At 46.6% G+C, this 23,822-nt stretch overlaps 1 protein-coding gene across 8 annotated transcripts; it reads right to left on the reverse strand.

Annotated features, from left to right (window-relative positions):
* On the reverse strand, nt 1–23,389 carry mical2a (microtubule associated monooxygenase, calponin and LIM domain containing 2a). Of its 8 annotated transcripts, XM_057024679.1 has the most exons (24): nt 22,927–23,388; nt 16,223–16,579; nt 13,550–13,757; nt 13,289–13,405; nt 12,354–12,455; nt 11,536–11,691; nt 11,239–11,339; nt 10,897–11,154; nt 10,477–10,592; nt 10,202–10,328; nt 10,026–10,116; nt 9,152–9,299; nt 7,932–8,131; nt 7,619–7,722; nt 7,470–7,535; nt 7,251–7,376; nt 6,988–7,146; nt 6,112–6,372; nt 5,395–5,502; nt 3,755–3,935; nt 3,603–3,679; nt 3,432–3,528; nt 1,889–1,949; nt 1–591 (listed from the first exon to the last, which is right to left on the reverse strand). In XM_057024679.1, exons 2-23 carry the CDS (start codon nt 16,481–16,483, stop codon nt 1,891–1,893), a joined length of 3,123 nt encoding a protein of 1,040 aa, XP_056880659.1. In that variant the 5' UTR covers nt 16,484–16,579; nt 22,927–23,388; the 3' UTR covers nt 1–591; nt 1,889–1,890. The 8 variants fall into 8 exon arrangements, with proteins under 8 accessions (XP_056880659.1, XP_056880660.1, XP_056880646.1 ...); XM_057024680.1 differs by having other exon boundaries at nt 1–1,949; nt 22,927–23,389; XM_057024666.1 differs by lacking the exons at nt 1–591; nt 1,889–1,949 and having other exon boundaries at nt 1,998–3,528; nt 7,619–7,719; nt 22,927–23,386.
* Nucleotides 23,390–23,822: the final 433 nt, after the last annotated feature.

The following is a 23,822-nucleotide window of genomic DNA, read 5'->3' on the forward strand; positions in this document are numbered from 1 at the left end:
TTCTTGCAGAATGGTTTGATTTATTGTAGACAAATACAAACATATCAGAACAATTAAAATTGCTACCATTCATTATAAAGTCATCAAGTATTAGATAAAAGGGTTCATTCTAGGTGGGTGAGCTCTGTACTACTGAAAAAAATAGATTCACTTTCAGTTTGATGGAGTTTTATGATCCCTTATGGTGTCAGATAGAGAAGAGAGAACAGCCTTTTGTTAATTTAAGGTCATTTTATACTCACATTTTAAAAGGATTTTTCTTTTACTGCTATTGGCCAAACTTCTGCAATTGGAACACTTACTAATGTCAGCTAAAATGCAACTATATTTCTATATTTTTCCTAAACAATCCCATCAAAAACCTTGTCTACTAATCTGCAACTTTAGGCCATGTCAATATTAACATTTAAACATTCATGTCAGTGGCCAAAAGTCTCCCATCTTAAGCACAACAGATAAAACATAAAGATGTACGTCACATTTTATTAAAATCAGCAACAATTATAAAACGAGCGCACACGGTGACGTGAAGTGTCGGTCACGACTATGGACAAAGCGGTGAAACAGCGCCCCCGCGTGGCCGCATCCTGACTGGGAAAAACAAGAGCAAACATGACGTCACAAGACTCGTCATTTGTTGACAAGGTTGTGAAATTACAGAATAAACTGTGCACTAAAGATTTGAAACTTTTTATTCGTTTCTGTCTTACAAGCACACTCAGCAGCTAAAGTCCAACTAGTTAATGTTGATATAGATTTAACGTTTAGGCTGAATTTATTGAAAGTGATACCAAACACCCAGTTATGCGAATGGACCCTCGTCTGAGTGGCTCTGGTGCAGTCTCTGCAGGTAATGTTGGTGAAACACCGACCAGACCCTGTAACCACCAGCCTGCAACATCAGATCTTTCCACTTGCCCTCATTATCTGTATTTATTTATTCTGTTTCTATACTTTGTATAGGTTGCTACTACAATTCAATTTCCCCACGGGGATGAATAAAGTACATCTTAATCTTAATTTCCTGCTTCTACCACATCAACTCGGAGGCCCGCTGTATCCCAGGGGCCACGCCGACGACAGCACCAGTGTGTTACCCTTCACCCGTCTGGGCTCATGCTGCTGTGCCTGGTCAGTACATGTGTTGTATATAAATGCTTTCTGAGCTCTGAGAGCGTTCCTGAGCAGTTTGTAAGGCAGCAGCAACGTTCTTGGTTATCTTAATTCCTCAGCGAGGAGGGACGGGGATGCCGGTAATGTGTCAGACTGTATTAGCAGGTGTGAGTGTTGATGTGCAGCTTCAGACGCCAGAAACGGCTCCAGCAGGTCAATACAGAAACGTGTTTAAAAGCAGGTCGGGCTGTTTTTACAGTGCACGAGGTCGCCATTCACACGAAGCAAGACGACTGTTTTGATTTTTCTTTGTTGGATTTTTAAAAAAGAATTGAACACATATGTTGAATCTGAGAAAATCACCTTCCAGGACAAATGATCTTTGTTTGATGTCGTTAACGCTGTCATATTTTATTGAATTATTCATCGTGCTTCAGTTTGGAGCTTACGCTCATCACTCAAACCCCCCCAAACACTTTACTAAACTCTAGATTTTAATTACATTTTCAACGACTGGCTTTTTCTTTTGGGTTCCTTCTGCTCTTTAGGTCGACAAACTGTCATTTTATTCGGCCTTGTACTTGTTAGAAACCAGGCGACGCCAGGAGAAATCCACACTTTAGTTAGTTAATTTCCAAACTGAGCTTAAAGTTGGACGACGGCACCGAGGCCGACCGTTAGTTACAAGTCTTGTCATTTCGATTAGTCCAGCTGGGTGAAAATGCCGTTAGAAATTCACTCAGACACATGATGCTGTGACCATGCAAGTCGTCACCTTCAAAATGTCATTTCTCCTAAAGAACCAGCTGGATGTGACTCTTCATAAAAGTCGTCGTCTGAATGCAAAGAAGAAAAGAAAGGAGAAAAAAAGCCACAAAGAATAATCAGCTGAAAAGTAGAAAAGGTTTATGGAAAATACTGACATTCATAAGTTACCAACTGTATGATTCTTGTTATACAGATGTGAAACAAAAAAAAGGGTCAGTGTATCTAGAAACCAGTTTTCCACCTTTTCTCTGCACAATATAAAGAATTTGTTATATATTCCATTAAATAAGAAAACACCGCCTTTAGCATCTTATAATGAGGAAAAACAAAATGCTCTGACAGTCCACAGTGCTTCTACAGCAACATTAGACGCCGTTTTAGAATAAAAAGCCACAGTGCGGCTTCCCGTCGATGAGGTTTTCAGAAGCTCTTCAAAACTTAAAATCAAAATCGCAGCGAGAGCGGCAAAATTTGCAACGTGATCAGCGGCTCCTACTGTCTGTTAACGTTGCACTGAATCTCAAAAAAAAATGCTCAGGTTTAATATAAAGTGTTTCAAGTTACAGAGAGGTGTAAAAAAGTGATTCAGGGATTTTAATCTGCCCTTTCGTAGTTCTCTCAGTCCAACAGCAGGTGGCAGCAAAGTAGAGCGAGACCACAGCGTCCTTTGGTTTTATCAAATATGGGGAAAAAAAGCAAAAAACCTGAATGTTTGGAGTAAATAAAGCTTCCAAACCAAATCCTCGACATGTTTAAAGCATGTAAACATGTCTGGTTAAAACATACAGTCAAAAAAAAACCCAAAACAAAAACAAACCCCAATCATCAGCATTAACATGAGGACGGGCTTTCGTCCAACACCACGTCCACAGGGTGGATCTCACACTTAAAGTGCATCAAGTCAGTCAGTCTCAATCTATTAAAGCTCTTACAAATCAAACCCTTCCAACTTTTTTTGGTACAGCATTAGTGATGAGGCACCTTAGCAGTCTTCAATAAGGCCTGATGGACTCCAAACTTTACAGTTTATAGATTAAAGGCAAAAAAAAGAGTGATATACTTTAATTATGATGCATTTCCCAGATTCTCTGGTAATGACTTCACCTTTTAAAACTGTCTCTGGCCGATGCTAACGTGCGTCACAGACGTAAACAAGCCCACAGCATCGCCACAAACGGCAGGTAAACAAAAAAGGTGCTTGTGCGCAGCTACAAGTAAGAAGAGGTGCGTGGCGGCTGAGCCGAGAGGCTAAACGAGGCCGACGTTCTCCTGCAGCCACAGCAGCAGAGGCTGCAGAGAGGCGGCTCCTTCCTGCCGAGGCTCCGCGTGCATCTGCAGCAGCACCTCCTGCAGGACCAGCAGCAGCGGCAAACCCATGCTCAGCAGCTCAAACACGGACGCGTAGTCCTGGTCGTTGTTCCTCAGGTGGTCGGCGAGAGTCTGCGCTGCGCCGCGCATGCTGCGGCACAGACGCCGGGGGGCGCCACACACGGCGCCAATCACATTCAGGGGCCAGCTCAGGCGGGTCTTTATGAACCTGCTGAAGGTACCTGCTGAGGACTGGCTCTGCCGCTCATCCGAGCTGCTGCCCCCTGAACTCTGACCCTCGCCGGCTATTGGCTCCTGGGTTGCGGGTCCGCGGCGACTCTGAGGAGAACGGAGCATTCAGCAACAAGAAGAGCTGCTTCACTGAAGTGGGTGTGTTTGAAAGGAGGACTCACAGAACGAAGGGAAAGGTTCCTGTGCAGGTTTGGGCCGTTCCTCAGCCGGTCAAAGTGAAGTTGACAGTACAATTGACCTGTGAGGTTAAAGCAGAGTTAATGTTGGACGCCAGTCACACGTGGATCCAGCGCTAAGGTCTCACAGCACCGACCGTGCTCGGAGTCGAAGGTGTGAGCTCCCTGCCGCAGGGTGCAGCCGCAGGTGGAACACCGGAAACACTCCCTGTGGAAGTAGAGCCCCTCTGCACGAAGCCTTTCCACCATGTAAACTCGCCTGCCGCACGAGTGACACTTGTCGCCCGACGGGGGGAACGCCCTTCGAACGGAGTCGCCCTGAAACGGCACGGCCGAGGTGGCGGGTGTTGAGACAGTTAATATTCAGTTAACCCCAGAACATCTCTGACACAGCCAAGAACACACAAACACACTTCAAACTGTGAGGAAACCAAAGGGAACGGCCACGCGGAGGCCACGAGACTGTTAAAATAAGACAGCAATGTCTTTATATTTCTGTAAGGACTTTGTAAGCCTAACTTTTATCATAACCTAAAACAGATTCTAACCTTAAACCAGGTTTAATCCCTCATACAGCCCTTCGAAAATGTCCTTCGTTAGAAGGAAACGTCCAGCTCGTCATTAAAATGTGGACTGTTTATGTGGATTAATGAAGACAACGAGCAATGCTCAGCACTATACTATGACTTCATCACAGGCCGACAGAATGGAACACACACACACACACACACACACACACACACACACACACACACACACACACACACACACACACACACCACACACACACACACACACACACACACACACACACACACACACACACACACACTGGTTCTTTCACTGAAATCAAAGCCTTGCTGTCACTTCCTGACACTCTTATTGTGTAATTTTAATTTTGGCGTGCGATTAAAGGACCAGAAAGATATAACTACAGGCTTGGGTTAAAAATGTTTAAAAATGTTTAGCAGTTTAAATGCTGTCATAAAAACCCCCATAAAGTTGTTCTGACAGTTCTCCGTGCAGCTTCAGCAGCTGACTGGAGCTGTGGACGCGTTTGGGGTGGGTGGAGCAGGAAACGCCGCCAAGTACCACCACAGAAATAATGTTTTCTTCCCTGAGTGTTGCTGGTAATTAAAAGCACCAGGGGCAGAAAGGGCTTTTAAAAAGCTCTTGAAGCAGCAGTCGGTCTCCTGATGTAAAAGACATTAAAATGAACACTATGTTCTGTCATTCAAGGGCATTAATGTCCATATTTGCACATAAAGTTTTTATTTGTGCTCCGTTTCAAAAGGCATGAAGAGTGAGGAGCTGGACGTCCTCATCAACACATCATTAAAATGCCAGTGAGTAAGATTATATAAAAATATAGTGTGAGAATGACACAAGTGGTAAAAATGGCCTGAAACGTGCGAAAGCGTCAGCAGAGGAAATAAATGGGGGATGCTAGTTATTAACACCGGCTCATTCGGTCATTCAGAAGGCCTTTTGTGACGAGGCGTGTCAAAAAGCAAACGTTGGTTAGCTTGTGGGCCGATCCAAGGAATGTTGGCTGTGCTACACACCCATCAACCGCTGCCACCCGTGGCGAGCTCAGCGTGTCTAAAGGTGTTGGTGGAAAAAAGGAAAAGCTGTAGGTGGGACGGCAGGAAACACTGAACACGAAAGAAAGGCGAGCTGCGTGCAACATGACGCCTTTCAACATGCAGATGAGCTGGGGAGAGGAGGCAGGTGGCGCCGAGGCCGGGATGGGGGGGGGGGTCAGACATCCAGTCACCTTGGGTTGAGCAGAGCCGCCTCCTGTGAATAACCCGCTAAGGTGAACGGCTTTTTCTTTGATACTCTTTTTGTGAAACTCTCTGGCCTGCTGAGCCTGCGCTTTTTTCTGCAGGACAGGACAGGACAGGACAGAGGACAAAGGCAAAAGACAAGACAAGTCAGTCCCGTCTGGTCGCGGCGAGGCACGCCCTCAGTAACACACACAAGCCCTTACATCACACTTATTTGACTTAAACCTGGTGGCGTGCGTCCTCAGACGTCCCACGCTGACACCTCTGCTCCTGTTATCTAACACAGGCGCAGCCCCTCACCTCAGAAAAGCTGGGTGTCTTTTACAAACGTGGCTGAATTATCACCTAGCTTCCGTGCTACCTACTGACCCGCGTCCGTGTTTAGCCCCACGCTCCAGATAAATAGAAAAACAAGGATGTTTTCTTGGATTTCCATCACAGTTGAGCAAGAACCAAATCAGGATGTTACAGTGAATGCAGCCATTTTTAAGGATTCATCACTAAAGTCTCTTTCCTTTGACTTTCCCAGTTAAAGGCAGGTTCTGGCGGCTAAATGGGACCGTCTTCCTACATATTAGAGTGGTGGCGAATGATCAGCCTTCATATATAATCAGCGTTTGCTCTGGAGCTTGTTTTGGGATCAGAACATGCAGCAGAGAGCAGAAACACAGAGAGGAGAAGAAGAAGCAGGAGAAGGTGATCACCTCAGAGACGTGTTCGTCCACCTCCCTGAGGCGCTGCAGAACTCTTGACATGAACTCAACAGCTGAGCGGCGGGACGGAGCAGCAGCCGAGGCCCCATCGCTCTCAGGTGGAGGGTCGGGAGCCGCCTGGCGGCGCGCTCCCTCAACGTGTCTCAGCCTCACTACGGGAAACTGGGGCTGAGGCTGGCTTTTGGGTTTGCGCAGACATTGTGGAGGCAGGTGGACTAAGTTTCCTGCTGCTTCGCTGAGGCTCATTTTAAACTGGAGGCAATAAGATAGAGCGACGCTTTTATTTGATTAGCGCTCGCTCAAAGCCACAGGTGATAACACGGCCTGCTCCTAACAAGCAGCAGATGCCATTCACATGCTGTCGTCTGTCTGTTCATCACTTTAAATGAACTTACAAATTGTAGCTAAAACCAGGAATGTGTCCAAACCAATGCCAGATGTCTTTCCGACAGCTTTTCTCCTTTCGCTTTCCGTCTGAATCTAAACGCCATCTAGGCAAATCCTAAATCTTCGTATCGGTGGGATTTGTGGGACAGCATCGGTTGAATGGTTTCCATGACTAAATCCACATGTATCCAAGTGTCCCTATTTAAGCCTCAGCTGCGAACAGGATGTACGTTTAATTATAACACATGCAATTATGGTATTGGGTGCCTGGATCATATTTAGGTTTGTGATGTGAAATTAAGTCAGCAGCACCAAAATGGGTGTAAAAAGATAATAAGAACTTTTCTTACAGCTGCTCTGGTCTATCGCATGTGCGTGAAATGGCTGTGTGCACGTGAAAGGAGAGACTAATTTAACATTTCCTGCTATTTTAGAGGAGGTATTAGAGACAAGCTCATTACTTGGACTGTTGTGGACTACCTGTATCTCAGGAGGAGGTTTAGGTTGGACCAGAGGCCTGACTTTAGCGTGCACGTTCTCAGTCGCGTCTAGAGTCGGTGAGGAGGACCTCTTAGCAGAAAGTTTAGGAAGACGGTTAATAAGAAAGGAAGGAGACAGAAAAGGCTGAAAAACCAAATGCTGGAAATAACAGACAAGAGGAGACTTGCGGCGTTAGCACAGAAGGACAACCAGATAAACAACAGCCACCGTACAAAGTTTGAAATTTGAGGTTTATTATTTACCTGTGAATTCCGGACCGTGTACCTGGGCGTGCTTTCAAACTTGGCCAGCAGCTGAGTGGCCATCGAACGCACTTTGTTCTCTCTGGGTTCTCGTGTCAATGAGCCGTTACTGGACAGGTTGGTGGCCTGATGAGAGGCAAAAAACATACACAATAACGCTTTATAACATTAGTTTAGAGTTAATTAAAGGCATTATTCTAATATAATATCAGGACAAACCTCCTCCAGGTAAAATTTCCGCTTTCTCTTATAAAGAGGGTCCAGGCCTTCGGATTTCTTTTCATCCTGTTAGTGTAAGCACAGTGATTTCAACGTCTCTATGGTAACCACGTAAGACCTGTGGTGACCATAAATCCTGCAGGTGTCACCTTTGGTACCCTTTTCCTCGTCGAAGCCAGATTGAGGAAATTATTACTTCTGACTTGTTTTGAGGGATAATCTTCGTTGTTCTCATCTGCTCCTCTGGATCCTGCTGAACAGACAAACACACGCACGTTTTCATCCTCGCCAAATAAAAACCAACCCCTTTGTAACATCGAGTGTTTAAAATAGACAAACGCGTCGAAAGCTGAATAACTTGGATCCGTGAGGTGCCTTTCTTTTGATTCCTTTATTGAGTTATTGGAAATGATGATTCTCAGTGATGGACGCAGCAAAGTGCGACAGTAGAAAGGGAACTACCTGAGGCGGGTAGAGGCGTCCCCCGGAACAGCTCGTAGAACTTGGACAGGTAGGTGATCATCTTGGTCTTGTCCAGCTCCTGGCCGCCGTGCAGCTCCTCCACCGAGGTGAACGGGCGGAACCCGAACTCACGCTCGCTAACGTCAAAAGCCAGCTGCAAGTTTGCGGCGTGGTCTTCTCCATGTAGGGAGTCGAAATCTCTGAAGGAAAGAAAAAAGTTACACCGTCAGATCACAGACTTGCTAGATTCTTCCCGATCACCCTGCTCAGAGCATTTATCTTCCTGTCTTATTGTTCCTTAAGTGCAGGTTTTGGACCTCCTGAACACTGAGACAGGAATGTTAACAGTAAGCTTTGCTACACAGATTCCTTAAAGGATTATTTCTTGACAGTCTTTCATGCCTACATGTACGTATCAGGTGACTGACAGGGAGCAGAGAGTAAAATAACGTCGGCTCCAATGCCGGGACAGTGAGCGTGTAGCGGAATGTTACACAGAAACCCAGTTATCGGTGCAGGACCTTCGTTCTCAAACTGCGGGAGAAGAAATAAGAGAATAGCCCCGACGTCTCGGCCGGCGCTGACGATGTGCAGACGCCATCAGAAATAATTTCAAGAAGACAGCGGTAACCTAGCAGCAGCACACACAAACGTTGGTGTTGTTCTGTAAGTACAGAGGCCCGCTCTCTCCTCACTTGTCTTTTCTTTGCTAGACCTGCTCCGCTCTGCACAGTCTGTTTGGAGGCTGCTGTGCACGTGGGGGGGGGGGGTGCTTGTGAGACCACATGAAATGATAGTGGCATGTGGCGGGGAATGACTGCAGCTATTACCCACGCGAGGGGATGTAATTAGGTGCTGCTGTAGTCCTTCGCTGTGGAAGAAAGTCAAACCAGAAAAGATGCAGATTTTTACAAAAGTTCAGTTCGGGATGACGACCTGCAAAATGAGGCGGAATTTCAGGCGCTGGTTATATAGCGTTCTGCAGCCGACTCCGAAATACGTTCATAGCTAGCAGCATTCCACGAGGAGGAAGTGTTTCACAGGTTGTGAGGAGGAGGCGGCAAAAATGCAAAGGCTGCCATTCCAGGAATATTTAACACACCCACCAGAGACAGGTTTCTCTACAACTAGTCATTGCAGATAAGGTGCAGTCCTTGGGAGAACAAAATACTTTGTGAATACAGAGATAAGAAGCAGCTCCGCAGCTTGATGTTACGTACATCAGCTGTGGCTTGAATCTGTGGATGAGGGCGCAGAGGGCCAGGCCACTTATCCAGGAGGACGTCAGGTCCGTGATCGACACGTTCCTGTAGCCCTCCGTCTGTTTCTGGCACCAGGTGAGAAGCCTGGAAGGTCTGATATCTGACTCTGGAAGAAAAAAGCAACACGAGGCGCCTCGTAACCGCCCTGTTCTTGTGTTTTATTAGGATCATCACCCGTCAGAAGATTAGCGGCCCTTTAGGGCCTCGCCTCCTCATCTACAGAGATAAATCTGCTCACACAAACAAGACGTCAGTTCCAGACGCCGAGTTAAAACATAGAAACGATTGAAGACACGAATTTTGAAGTTTAAGAGACAATTTCAAAGATTCTGACCAAGATCCACCAATGTTTTCAAATCAATAAAGCGGTTCTTCAGAGCTCCTTGGACTTTTCTATTGTTGTGTTTGTGAATATGAGCGTAACAGATGTACAAAAGGGACCCTGACCTAGAAAAGGGAGCAGCTGTGATGAGACAGGAGCCTCCAGCAGTTACAGTAGGAGTTGTGACAGTTGTCACAGATCACAGCTGTGGGAAGTGTTGGAACTCTGAACTCCATTATTATTATTATTATTATTATTATTATTATTATTACTACACAGAAGAATGTTTGAATTTTGTGTTCTATATTTGGTCAGCAAAAACTCGGTTTGACTCGGTTTTTTAGAGGGAGAAACTGAAAACAAAGGAGGGCAGAGGGCAAAGAAACTACCAGACAGGAAACTCTTATCAGTCACATAAGTGGCATAAATAAACTAAGGCTCCTCTGCAATACTTTCAAGTCTTCATTCATAAACACGAGAAAACAGCCAATAACGGTCCGCTCAACTGACCTCGTCGGCTCAGATTGACCGGCCGGCGAATGGTAGCAGCACGCTCCAGAGAGCAGGCGCTCAGCTCTCCTCTGATGTACAAGTGACGCACCTGGGACAGTGAATGAAGGGGAAAAAGATTAACTATCCGCTTCAAATAGAATGGAGTAAAACTGGCCCAGCGCCCTCCCTCTCACCTGGTGTGGCCGAACGTTGCAGCAGTTGAGGTTGGGGTATCGAGTCCCGGGGTCGATGGTGTACTGTTCAAAGTTTTTGGCAATATTTTCGGCTGTTGTCTGCGGAAGCAGCCTGTAAATACTCTCCCTGTAAGAACCCCAGGCAGTGTCAAACGCTATATCATGTTACACCGCTTGTGTTCCACACTGGCAGAATACTGAAAGTTGGCTGTACAAATTGTAATAAAAACTGTAGCTTAAAAAGTACGTAAACACACAATTCTCCATTGTAGTACCTTTCTGCCAGCACATCCAGAACCGTATGACCCTGAGCCCAGCTGTTTACCATCCATGCTGTGTCAAAGGCAGCCAAAAAACCACGGGCACAGCCTGTTCCCATAGGCCAGAAAGGCTGCGGGAGGGGTGGGGGGGACAATGTCAATAATACAGGATGAATTAAACATACAGCAAATATTAAAGCTGGAGCACAAAAGCTCACAACACTGTGAGACCAAAAGGAGATGATAGAAACGCAGCATTGCTAAGCACTCTGGTTGTCAGGGTGTATCCAGGTCAGCGTGAGCAGGTCACTCACACCTACAGGGCAATTTTCAGTCTCAATCATCCATTTGTGTGGGAGGGAAGAGGGAAAGCTAGAGAAAACCAACACTGGCACATGGAGAACATGCAAAGAGCACGCTGTGCACTTTCCTTACCTCTAATAAACTGTCACCAACCAGTGCTACCAGCAGCTGGTGTCCGAATCTCTCCCTGACCAGTGCGGCGTTCTCTGAGGCGTGCATGCTCGTGAAGTCGAACATGGCTACATCCGGCTGCCCGCAGTGGTTCATGGCATAATCCAGCGTGGGGAGCTGGTAGTTGGTGCCAAAGTCGGCAGCCTCACGGGCGTAGCACTGGAGAGCCTCCTGGTCCACGTTTTCATTGCTCAGCAGCATTTGGGTTTCTGTGTAATCCTGTAGAACACAAACACGACATTTTTAAACATACGACGGCCATTTTATGTTAACGTAAGTGAAACTAAAATCTCTCCTGCTTACATTAATGATGACGCCTTTATCCAGCAGGCTCTGTTTCTTGGCAGTCATGACAAAGTAATGAGTGTTGTCCCTGTAGTACACAATGTTCTCCAGATCAATACCTGCGCAGAGCGTGCAAGAAACGCGGTAAAATACATCTGCAGCGGCTGCGTCCAGACATCAGCGATGAATTTATTGTTAAATCGCCATTATTATTAAAATCTGTTCATCGGTGGTACATGATTGCAAACACAGCGAGGAAAATGGAAACCATTCCTGCTGGGAAGCTCCAGCGTTCGTGCGGTGCTGCTCTCCCACCTGTTTCCTCTTTAAGATCCAGGAAGAATTTCTGGTTGAAGATGAACGCCACGCCGCTGATCTCCTCCACTTTGGCTTCCGCTGTGGTGTTCCTGTTGATGAAGTTGGCTGTGATGGCGATCGCCAGCTTCCCCCTGAACTCCTTCCTTTTGAAACCTGGGCGAGGAAAAAAAAAAAAAAAAGCATTAATGTAAGGAAGGAAACAGTGAATCAGTGGGAATTCAGACTCGACATCGAGGGTGGGATGATGTTAAGGTGAGAGCAGAATCTTGTGAGGAGATAACAAAAGGAAAGTTGGCTTTTAATGTTTGTTTTCGTGTGCTAGTATGAAACAGCGTGTAGGTAGAAAAGAATTGTGTCACCACATCAGCTCTGACTGTATTTGACTCGCTGTTACCATAGATAGCTCTGAAATGTAGTTCTAAAACGGGCTGAGCATGTAGGAAAATTGTTTCCCCAGCATCATCACTGAGGAATGAGCTAAACATGTTCTTTTCTGCCCACTGGGGCCTAATTTAGGAATAAAACTCTTGAGTATTTGTATATCATAGTTGATGGGATTTCCTAAATAAGAGACTGAAACAACGACCTGGTTTAGACAGAGGACGTTAAGCAGAAACGCATCTGCTCTCTTCACGTTGCCTGTTTAAGTATTTGATACTAATAACTGCCCCGGGGGAGAGATCAGATTTACAAAAACACTCTCTGGTCCCAATGATGCAGAATCATGAAAAAAATGCTGCTCCGTGACAAAACACTATTGCCACACTAAGTCTTGAGGCTTCTAAATACTCCCCTAAACTTTCCAGCTTTCTCACCTTCCAGAGTGTTCCTGCGCCCGTCGGCCCCCACCACCACGTCAAACTCAAAGTTGGCCACGGGGTGATCTGCAGGCTGGACTGCAGCCCTCCACCCAATCCCTGAAAAGTCAAGAAACAACGAACAAAATCGCAGGAATGAGTTGTTTTGAGAGTATTTGGAATATGTTCCGGGGTTATTTTTAGCCCTCAGAGGAAGAGTGCGGTGGGATCGTGGGCCTATCGCTGGGACGGTTTGTTTTGTAACAACGCCATGTGAAAAATGCATTCCGTGATGTCAAGGGCACAGCTGAGTCCATCGCGGCAGAGCAGGACGTGCCTAAATTTAGGAGCGGTTATCACTGTATAGATATTAGAGCTGAAGAGATAACGCCTGACAGCAGAGAAGTCGTTTTCCTCCTTTAACACTTGGGGGTCAGATGCTGGTTATTCAGCAGCAGCCAGGCCAAGATTCAAATGTTATACAATATATGTATATGTTTTATATGTTGTAATATATGTTTTACACTGCTGTATCTACAAAAACATTAAATAGTAATGCAGGCAGTTTAATGATACACTCGTGCATAGCTGTCACCAGTAAGAGGGAGTCAGGTAGCATCATGAATACCCTCAACCCTCTTGAGCTCAGCTCATTATATTGAAGGCTCCAGTTTATGTGTGAGGAAACTGAATCTTGTTGGATGGGAAGCAACTTTCTTTCTTGAAGAAGAGCACCAAACTGCACAGTGACAGGCTAAATACAGACTGTGGATGCAGCTACACGCTATCCATCTTACAAACTGGCAGCTAGAGGTCTGACGTCACCCTATTAATCTTCTCAGCCTCGTCCTACTTCTAGGCCCAGATGCGCTCCTGCGGACCGACCGCCTTCCCAAAACCTTGCTGGGGTCATCTGCAGGTTAATTGGACTGGGACGTGAGGGGGGACGATACCTTCGTTGTCCTGATCTTCGGGAGGTTCCAGCAGCTTGACGAATTCAACACTGATGTGAAACTCCACGGCAACGATCAAGGCGACCTTCAGCAGGATCAGCTGCAGCTGCTGAATACCTGTGAAACAACGGAGCTCTCGTGGTAGATTCTGCAGAGCACTGCGAACACGCTCAGAACATTTTGAGACTTCGCTTTTCCCTGTTATGTCAGGGAGGAACGTCATTAAATCCTATTGGTGATCGTCAGAAGTCAGGGGCTTACTGATGTGGTCGATAGCACCGGCGCAGAATTTGCCATAAAACTTCTTGGCTCCGAGTCCCCGTAGGTCGTGAATAGTGAAGGGCCAAAGGTGCAGGACGTTATTCCTGGAGAAGGAGTCTCTCTTCTCAATAACCACCACTTTGGCTCCCATGAGAGCCATCTCGATGGCTGTCCGCAGGCCGCAGGGGCCTCCCCCGATGATCAGGCACTAAATCAGAGAAGGACAGATGAGACCTGCATACTTTGGTATGAGGATATAATCAGCGTGTGCACGTACCTACACATAACGCGAGTGAACCATCTGAACCATTATTACAACCTACATACTTGTGTGTGCATCAACCATACCCAAAAATGCATGAAGTCAGTTAAACTATCTTACAGTCCGTCTGAGAATGTGCGGTTTAAACATGACATCATCTTCAACGATGAAAAGAACTTGCGAGCGTGTGCCGTTTCCTTCATTCCTGGTTAACTCCGAGTGTTAACGTTGACCCCGGGACCAAACCACTCCTGACGGCCACCCCTGCTGTGCTCAACAAAGTGGACGGACTCCCGTCTCGATAGTTTCACCAGATTAGAGCTGAAAACATCCTTCGCTTCAACCGTCTCACACAGAACGCGAGGGAACGTCGGGAATTTGAACAGGAAGACTTGAACAGGGTCAAACACATAGGAACTAATTTAATACTGTTAGCAGAGTCACAGACAGACAGGCAGAAATCCTGCTGATAAAGTGTAAAGGGGGGGTCACGGGGGGTGTGTCATCATTGTGTGCTGCCTGGACAAGGCTGCCTACAGTGTGTATGTTTATTGGCTTCAGATAACAAGTTTCTATCTAATCTCGTGGAACCGCATCCCTCAGCCATTATAGTTCCAGCCCTGTTCCATTCGCTTCCAAATAGGAGCCATTTCCCGACAGCTTGTTCCACATCTGTCGAATCAGGACGCACACGTTTCCTTTCTGCCTCCCACCTGCGACCTCGCTGCCTCAGCCGTATTTCTGGTGATGTTTGTCTGGTCCATTATGGAAGGAACTACTTTTAAATGGAAAAACTCACTCCAACAGATGGGTCCTGAACTCACCGCGGAGGATTTCACCTTTCGCCACGTGCACTTCTGCGTCCTCTTAAGGCGAAGTCGTTGCTGAGTCACTGCACGGTTTAAGATTACAGAATTGACAAATCAAAGCATTTTTTCCACGTGCAGTAAAACTTTACGGGGCACGTCGCGCTGCGGTTAAGCGTCATGGCAGACACATGTGTCGGACCGTAAAACAGGGATGACGTCACGCCCTGTAGCGATCGCTCCCACAGTGGGAATACGAATACGAGGTGCTGAGTGATTTCACATGTGTCAGGTTCAAGGGGCTGATTTAACCATGATGTTCTCCCCAGAGAGAGAAAATAACCAAAATCTGATCGGTCTCCACGACTACCGAAGCAACGCGGCGAATAACGTCTCAAAATCTCAAACACTAGATTGTCTAAACGCTGAAGCCCAATCATTTGGCTCTGAACTTAAACCCGTGAAACCGATTCCAGCCACATCTTAATAAGCAGCTCAGCTCCAACCTTTCAGGAAGAGCCTACGAGAGGCCGAGCAGACCCCTCGTATATTCCTGGCTGGTGAGTGATGCTGTCTGTTTCTCTCCACAATAAAAACGCTCCTTCAAGCTGGTGACAGCTGATTCCTGAAAGGTCACCACTCGGGGTTTCTCCACTTTCCCCTCATCCCTTTAAGAGGAAAACGCACACAATTTCTTTGTTCCACCGCAACCATCTTTTTATATTGTAATTCCAGAACGGCTTCCGACCGCCCTCACTGATTCTGATTGATTCTTTGTGCTGCAGAATCAGATAAAGCAGCCTTCTGACTGACTTTTCTTTATTAAACATGATTTTTCACGTGCTCGTGCCCTCGCCAGCACTCTCGTGTGACTTGAGCTGCCGGATTTACTAATATTTTCACTGTTTCTATGGCTAAATACACCAACAGTCAGCAGAGTGATCATTCAGCCGCACATTTGCCCGTTGATTTAAAGTTGTTATTATATCTCAGGCATAAGTGCAAAGCAACGCACGTCCCTTCGCTTTCCCGTCAACGTGTGTTAAGCTGCCGGAGTGACAAAGTATGTGTTTATGGGGTATACGCGTTCTGACTTGGCAGGATGGATGTCGTAGTGAGAACCGGGACGTACGGCTGAGCTACGGTTCTTATTGTGTTCATTTACAGACCTGAAGACAAAGTTCAGATGGATAAAAGAAAAAAGGAAACAATGGGCTAACGGAATATCTGAGAGGTGAAATCATGAGACGTCATCTGTGATTAAGTATGAACAACATCCCCCCCATCACCATAACGTCTAAATGTGATCCTCAAAGACTCTCACAAGTTCTGCTCAGCAGTAACAAGAGTTATTTGGTATTTTCTGAGGTGCGTGGTTGTTTTTCTTTTACAGTTCGGCCTACACTTTACAGGTCAACGCAAACAGATGTTTTGCCAGCTGGCGGCAGTTGTAGTCGGTGCTGGGATCAAAGAGTGTTTCTGGCTATAAAACAAAGGGAATTTTAAGACTCTGCACAAAAGAACCAATAAAGCCAATAGGTAACTGTGAAAAGATGACCTCAGAAATCGCTCTGGTCTCCACACTCGGTTTTTATATCCAGTTACCTTGGTGCCCACACAGGCCTGGCCTTTCTTGTACTCTTTATGGGACATCCTCTTATCCAGCTTGCTCCACAGCGCTTTGGCTTTCCAGGTGGTGACTTTGGCCTTCAGACTGCTGTAGAAGGTGCTGCTGTCGGCAGGGTCCAGGTCCAGCTGCCCGCAGAGGAGGCTGAAGGCCTGGAGGGTGCCCTTACATGTGGAGGCCTGGAAGAAGTTCTCGAACAGCTTCCCCACATTGTCCCTCTCCTCCTCCATCTCGCCCATCTTCTCCTGGGGCAGCAGATGCTCTGGGTCCGCCGAGGCTCACTGTCTGCCAGATGTGGCTAAACCCTCAGCTTGGCCTGCGCAGTCATGCCCGACCTGAGGAGGACACGCACAGAATTCTGACGTCGTCTCCAGGTTTACATCATTGCCTGTCTCACAGTACAGGTGCAATTACTGTAAATCACATCGTTCCCAGACAACCCAACCTGCTATCTTTAGTACCCAAGTGTTCATTACTGACTCACCCAAAGATATCAATACTGGTCTGAAATATATGAAGTCATTTCACAGGCAAGACTGAGATAAGGTTTTTATATTATCCTGGAGGATTAGAAGATAAAACAGCTACAACACATATTAACTGACGGCAGTTTATAGGCAGTGCACTTTTTTCTTGTATGAACTCCCGCATTTATGTTATTGAAGCATATAATTAGAACAAAAAAAAACAACACATGTATAAAGACACAAAGCACTAAACAAATGTAAAGTTCTTGCCGTGGTGTGGCAAAATTTGGTTTGGGGCTTCCATTCCTAGAGAAATAAAATCATTGTTTGGCTGAGTTAAGCGCCTCCATTCACTCCTGTAGAGCGGCTCTGGCTGCGAGCGAGTAGACTGGAAAGGCATTTGTCTAAAAAAAGCAATGTTTTCAGGCTTTTCAGACCAACCGTAATCCAAACCAACAATTACACAGGTTGATTAACTTGGACTGGGCATACTTAAGAGTCCTCCCTCCACACAAGTATGTGCATGCAGCATGTGCGCGTGCGCGTGCGTGTCAAGGACATTTTTACTGCAACACACACTAAACCAGCGGCAGTGCAGTTCTCCTCTCTTCTGCTGCCATCTAACCCCGACCGCCAGGCATTCTGAAAAGTCCTGCCACACAGCCTGTGTCCGAAGTCAGCATCAAAGCAAAAATGTGGAAGTTTTTTTCTCTCCTCCCTGACATGGAGCATGTGTGTGTGCTCATTTGGGTGGGGAGAGTAGCTTCGTGGAGCGCTGGGAGACGGCAGCCATTGATGTTTTAATGTTCCATGAAGGAGGACGGTCAGGAGTGTGAGGCTAGGATTGCTCCAACAGACCCCAATAGGAATCTGCTCACTGTCGTTTTACTTAACTGACATTCTCAAAGATCAGATATTAAATTAGCTTTCATCTGAAATGTAGACTAAACCAGTTTTAATGTTAGACCTATTAATAGCTGGGATTCCATTTAATCTTAGCAACTGTGTCCCGGAGAGACGTGGCTGAACTGATGCTATCGTTTGGGAGTTACAATGAAATTGCTCCCCGCCCTGGAAGAGCGATCCAGATAGGGGCTGGTATCAAGCTGCAGTGCCTGGACACTTATAAAGATATTTGCTCTACACACTGGCGACTGAGATTTCACTGTGGTGACAATTTGAATCTCATTTCCAAAGCGGCGCCATTTCTCCCTGTGCTAAAATCAGCATAGTAATTTGCAGAAGTTCCTGTTCAGCTGCGAGGTTGCTTCCTGTTTTGCTGCCGCTGCCGTTTCATTTACAGAAAAGGTTTAAACTGATAGAAGAATCCAGGCTTAGCTGAAACTGCAGCACATTCATCCTCTTTCATGCACCTTTGTGGCTTCAAACGGCTCAGTCCCTGGATCCCAGAGGCCTTTCACAGCAAACAGCCTGCTGCCGCCTCAGAGAGCCGACATTCCTTTGCAACGTAGCCAGAAATGCTTCATCAGCACGAGCCCGAGACCCAGCTAGCCCTGTAACTGGCCCCGCAGTACCAGGACCAGGACCAGCTTAATTCTGGGGACCCGTTAAAACCAGCCTAGTGATGAGTGACCCAAGCCTGATATGAAGGCGATTTAATCTTTCATGCACGGGGCAGGAATAAGCTGTGGAGCCCGTGTCCCACCATAGTTTAGGTGTGTAGCCTTCTGCACCGAGCATCACTGAGGGAGGATCCATGGGATTGTTTCCCCTGACAGCTAAAAAATCAGGTCCAAAAATGATGCAGCAACTTGGGGAAAGTTTAAATAGGAGCACAATTACTGTATTTTAGCTTTGATTCCTCAGTCCATGTAAAGCTGATGCGCACACACACACACACACACACACACAGTACACACACAGTTATTGGAACCATCTGTTGTACAAGTCTGTGAGCATTAAAGAAAATGCACAGCAACTATATCTTCAGTTAAAAGCAATTCCAGAACACTCAAACGACAGTCGCATGACTTCACCATCGCAGGCTGACAGAATGGAAAGTCACTTGTGGGCAGACAGAACAAACCCACAGGATGGCTATAAAAATACAAGTAATGACAGACGAAGCAGAAGGAATACACACACACACACACACACAAACACACACAGTCTGCATCTGCATTAGCCTCAAGCTCCACATTACCTAAGAAGATCAGAGGTGAAGATCTTCACTCTTCTGTCTATGAAAACTGAACGCAGCTAAAATAGAGGGCGGCTATTTATTTGTGCAGTGAAGAATTTCAACTGCATGATCTGTGGTTTTGGGTTTCTTCTTCAGGCACTTCGGTCTTATGATGCTTCAACTCGACCGTTCGTTCGTGCCGTTGTTGCAGAGCGATGTGGGAAAAGCGCGCATCAGGGACGGAGCGAGCCTCGGACTCCAATAAGATAGAGAGGGAATGTCAGGAATGTGGAAAACACACCTGTCAGATAGAGAGATTCAACAGCACACTTCTGAATACACACACACACTCCTGCACTGTACTGGTTTACAGTATGGACTGAACTGGAACCTGAACAATGGAAGTTCTGGATTTGAGTGGAGTCACCAATGTTGTGACCCACCCGTCAGGCCGATAGACCGATTAGTTTTAGATCTATTTCTTTTTAAAAGAACACCTTAATGCCACCGAGCACCACTGATGTGAGCAAAGCATATCTTTAAAAGGTCCATTATTTTCATAGCAAGTTAAATATTTGGGTTTGGTGCAGTTCATACCGTGCAGAGAATCACTCCGACCACAGCATAACAAAGTGTAACTCTGACTAAAGCCAAATCCCGATGAGGCAGATCCCAGGTCAGAACACAGTCTGAGCTCATTAATCTCATCAGTCTGTTTGTTGATTCACACTTGTTTAAATAGAGCGCTTGACTTTTCTGCTAAACCTTTTCCTCTCCCCTTTGCAACATCAACATGTGCGAGCTCCTCGTACCTCCCGGCCCCTTTTGAAACACACAGGACAGCGAAATCCGTGACGTGTCTCCGTGTCTCGCTGCTGAGAACAAGGACTGCGGGCTGTCTAGGAACAATGGGAAAGTGACGACACCGGAAATGTGCGTGCCGCGGTGGCGTGAGCCAGCACCAGTAATTACAGGCCGCTCTGAAGAAAACCAGGAAGGAACCCTCTGTGGGTTTGATAAGCAGGCGCGGGGCCTCAGCAAACATGGCAGTGGTGGACTTCGGCCCCGCTGGCTCTGCCCTCCGACAGGCCCCAGAGCCGCCCCGTATTATCTCAGCTCTGACATCAGACTACATGTCCGGGCAGCTTTGCCAAAACAAAAGAAGAGCTGGCGGGAATGTGGCGGGGATACTGACAGATTGCCGTAAACGTCAGCCGCCTCTGGGGGAGAAACCTGCAACTTTCCACAAACAGGTGCCGACTTGTGGACCTCCGGGAGCAGGTTGCTCTGCAGCGAGGAGCCTCCGGAGAGGGATCTATCCAGGCGGCGTGCCTGGAGCGCTCTCCGGCCAGGTGAAGATGATTTACTCAAACAATCATTCTGACTTAAACCGCACATCAGCGTTATTTATTCAGTGCTTTGTGCTTCCTGCAGACGCGTTCGTCTCCTTCCGAGAGCAGAGATAACCTCGTCCATGCCGATAAGGTCCTTCAGGACAGAACGTTAATCAGTAAACTGGGAATAACGCTCAATCTATCTAATCTATTTTATTCCCTAATCAATCCCTCAGATTAGGAGACGCTCAACACAGGTTATCCACTGAGAAAAGTTCAACCTCTCACGTCCCAATAAGGGACGAACGGAAAGTTTGAGGACGTGCAGCGGGACCATTCGCTCTCTTATCTGCCTGTTGTTGTAGGCCGAAAGTCACCGCAGTACCGTTACCACAGCAACGGATGTAGACAGATGAACAATGTCTTGGATTGGCCCCCAGGTCTGAGCAGAATCCAAACTGATAATAATGTGGGACGTCAATGTGAAACATGTGATTCTTTTTTAAAAAAACAAAAAGAAAAACAGACAGAAGTGAAAAATAATGTCAGCGGGCTCGTTTTGTTCCGCCGACGCGCAGGGGAGCCCAAAAGTGTAGCTTTAGATTACTGCCTGGCAGGGATAATAAATTCAGCAGTACAGCCAAGCTCAGAATAGACAAGGGTCACGTTACCGAGGAAAGAAATCCAGAAGTTGAAAACACACAGAGTGAGCAGGAACCTGTAAACAAAACCGTCTCCGACGGGCGCGACACCAGACAAAGGTCACCTCGACGACCCACGCAGGTTCTGGTTCGGGAGAAAATCCCGGCGCGCAGCCTGAGCGGACGCGCCGGGATTTTCTCCCGTATATTCGGAACCACCCAAAATCCCCGCAGACCCTTCAGACCCTTTCTGTCCGATCTGCCCCTGCAGAGCGTCTGGTTTCCTGTTCTGCTGTAAACTGTGACGGTAAAACACGGATCCGTTTAAGCCCCTTTTCCCAACGCGCTCCTGCTGCCAACTGTGTCCCTCCGCAGGGAATTCTCATCCGACAGGCAAACATGAGATATGTTACCAGTGCAGCTGATACTGGTATTTTCTGGATTGTGGACAGGACAGTAAATGTTACTGGGTACAGAGCCGCAGGCCACAGGGAACAACTGAGCTGGCCCCACCCATCTCTCAAAGTTCCCTTCTTTTGTGCAGCTCATGCCTGGTTACACGTGTTCATTCCTACGCTGTGGAACTCGGAAGGAAGCGTATTGCAGCGAGGAAGGAGGGCGTTTAGAAAACACCTCTGTCTCCACTCAGGGAGATGATGGAGCAGTGAAAGGAATCAGCGGGAATCGGAGTTATTCATCCACCGGGGAATTCACCTTCTTATCGTTTCAGTAGATTTGGCCATAAAAAAGCAACATCCACTCATTAGCTCCTCGCCAGTGTGATGAAGGAGAGGTCGTTTTTGAGTCCGGGGGTAAACCGGGGTGAAGTAAAGGATAACCGATGCTCTTAAATGGGCTCCCTAAACGCTGCGCTGTCACGCTGTCATTTACGTTTCTGCTTTTCAACATCCTGATTTGCCAGACAATGGCAGAAAAACATCACGCTTCTTCACAGCAAACCAAAGTACGCTTTATATTTATCAAAGCTCACCCAAAAAGTGGTGATTAGGTAAATCACAGTACGTTTTTATTTTGAGGGGAACTTCTATTTAATACCTACTCTTTGGCCATATCAAAGTCTAATAATGCCACAGTAGTTTAAAGTTGGACCTCAGTGAACCCTGGTAACCACATCAGCAGGTTATAGCATCACTACCTATGTATTCAAGACATTATAAGGGCCCACTGCTTTTGTTTTTTAGGAATTTAATGTAAGAATTGCTCTCACAGCCCTGACCAGCTCCTGCGATGCCGACATGCTGTAAGGAAGTGCAGAAGTTTACTTTGCTTTTCACATATATTACAGCAATGCTGATGACAGATAAAAATAAATACGTCTAAAATAACTACTGAGAGGGACGAGCTATCAGCAGCTGTCAGTATCCACAAACATAAATCACAGAAAACCCCTCAACATCTGGGCAGAGGAGCAAACGGCGTGGATAAACTCAGTTCAGACGTTAGATCTTTTGCTGGGAAAATCCAGGTTTGGATTTTACAATTTAAACACAGACAGGAAATGATTGCTCATACGACAGGAAGAAGACATGCCGAGTGTTTGACTGCATAATCGCCTCAGAATGTTGCACAAGTGATGCTTCATCCCTCAAGACGGATGAGTCAACCCTGACAAAGTCCACCAGACATGTTGGAAGAACCCTAAAAAGTCTCTGAAAAGGATCCAAGTCTTATGTTTTCTTATCTGTAAACATGTGGTCACATTCCATATGTTGAACGCAGAGGCTACAGCCTGTGAAAATAACCTTGGGAATGTTTTCCAGGATGAAAAACGGGGGAATTTATTCATTTTTTTATTGGTAATGTGACTATCAAAGGTAGTCCACGGTGAAAACAGCATCACAACAAACAAGCCGCTCCAAAATTAAAGATTTATGTCATGAGAGGAAAAACTGACACTGCAAAGTTCAATCAGCCACATAACAAGATGCCCTTTTAGCCCCGGGCTCATCACACCTTGGTTACGCGCTACCGTGGTTAAAAACAGTCGCGGCGGGTCTTAATTGGCTGATTTGTTGTGTTTCGGAAATCGCGGCTGCCGACAGGTGTGAAACTCTTTAAACAAGGTGTGAGACTCACCTCATGTCTCGGGCAGAACGGTTCTTCCTCTCCGGGGGTGAAACGGTGTGTCGGACCGTGAGCTGGTCTGCAGTCAGTGTGACAGGCTGCACTTCAGCGCGCAGCTGGGTCCAGTTCGGAGGGCGGTGCTCCGACACATCAGCCGGCTCGGCTGCTACCGTGGCCGCTGCTCAGACCAGAAACGGGCCAAATGCACACACCACCACCCTAACTGGCTGCTGTCCGCCCTCTGCTGACCTGCGAGGCTTGCCCCGCCACAATTTCCGGACTTCGGTTTCCAAAGTATTCTGAAAGTCAACAATAGAGAGGCTCCTCAGGTGTATTTATTTCCTCCATTTTTCAGGCCGCGAGCCTCACTTGGTCAACGCAGTGTACGTTTCAGGTGTATTCTGACTAGACTGGACAAAGGAATTGAAAGGAATTGAGGAAATTGTGACTAGACTCACAAAGGAATAATTGCTCGCCGCTGGAGCGTCTGTGGGAAAAAACAAAGCTTTTCCGATAGGGCAAATGTCGCCACCTTGTGGCGAGACTGTGGAACTGCCAGAGAAAGTTCGCTCCTTTGGTTAAAAACCCTGAAGAAAGCAAAGTTACAAGCAGCTTCTCCATAATTGCACCAATGTTCGGAACACCATACTTTGATATTTGATCAATTTTTGGGCGGTGGTGTCATTTCTTTTTCGACAATAGGTTCTATAACTAGCTACTATAGAATTTGATTTATTTGAAACTAGATTAATTAATTGCCCCTTCTTTCTAAATTGTGAGAAACCCCAAAAGTGCCATTAATTACTACAGATAGCTCAATTAGCACGAAACTAATAAAATTGCCATTAGCGCAGTCATTTTGAATGGTGATCATACTTGACCGGAACTATGTTTGAGGTGGACTCATC

This window comes from Takifugu flavidus, chromosome 2 (assembly GCF_003711565.1).
Source record: "Takifugu flavidus isolate HTHZ2018 chromosome 2, ASM371156v2, whole genome shotgun sequence".
Classification (NCBI taxonomy): Eukaryota; Metazoa; Chordata; class Actinopteri; order Tetraodontiformes; family Tetraodontidae; genus Takifugu; species Takifugu flavidus.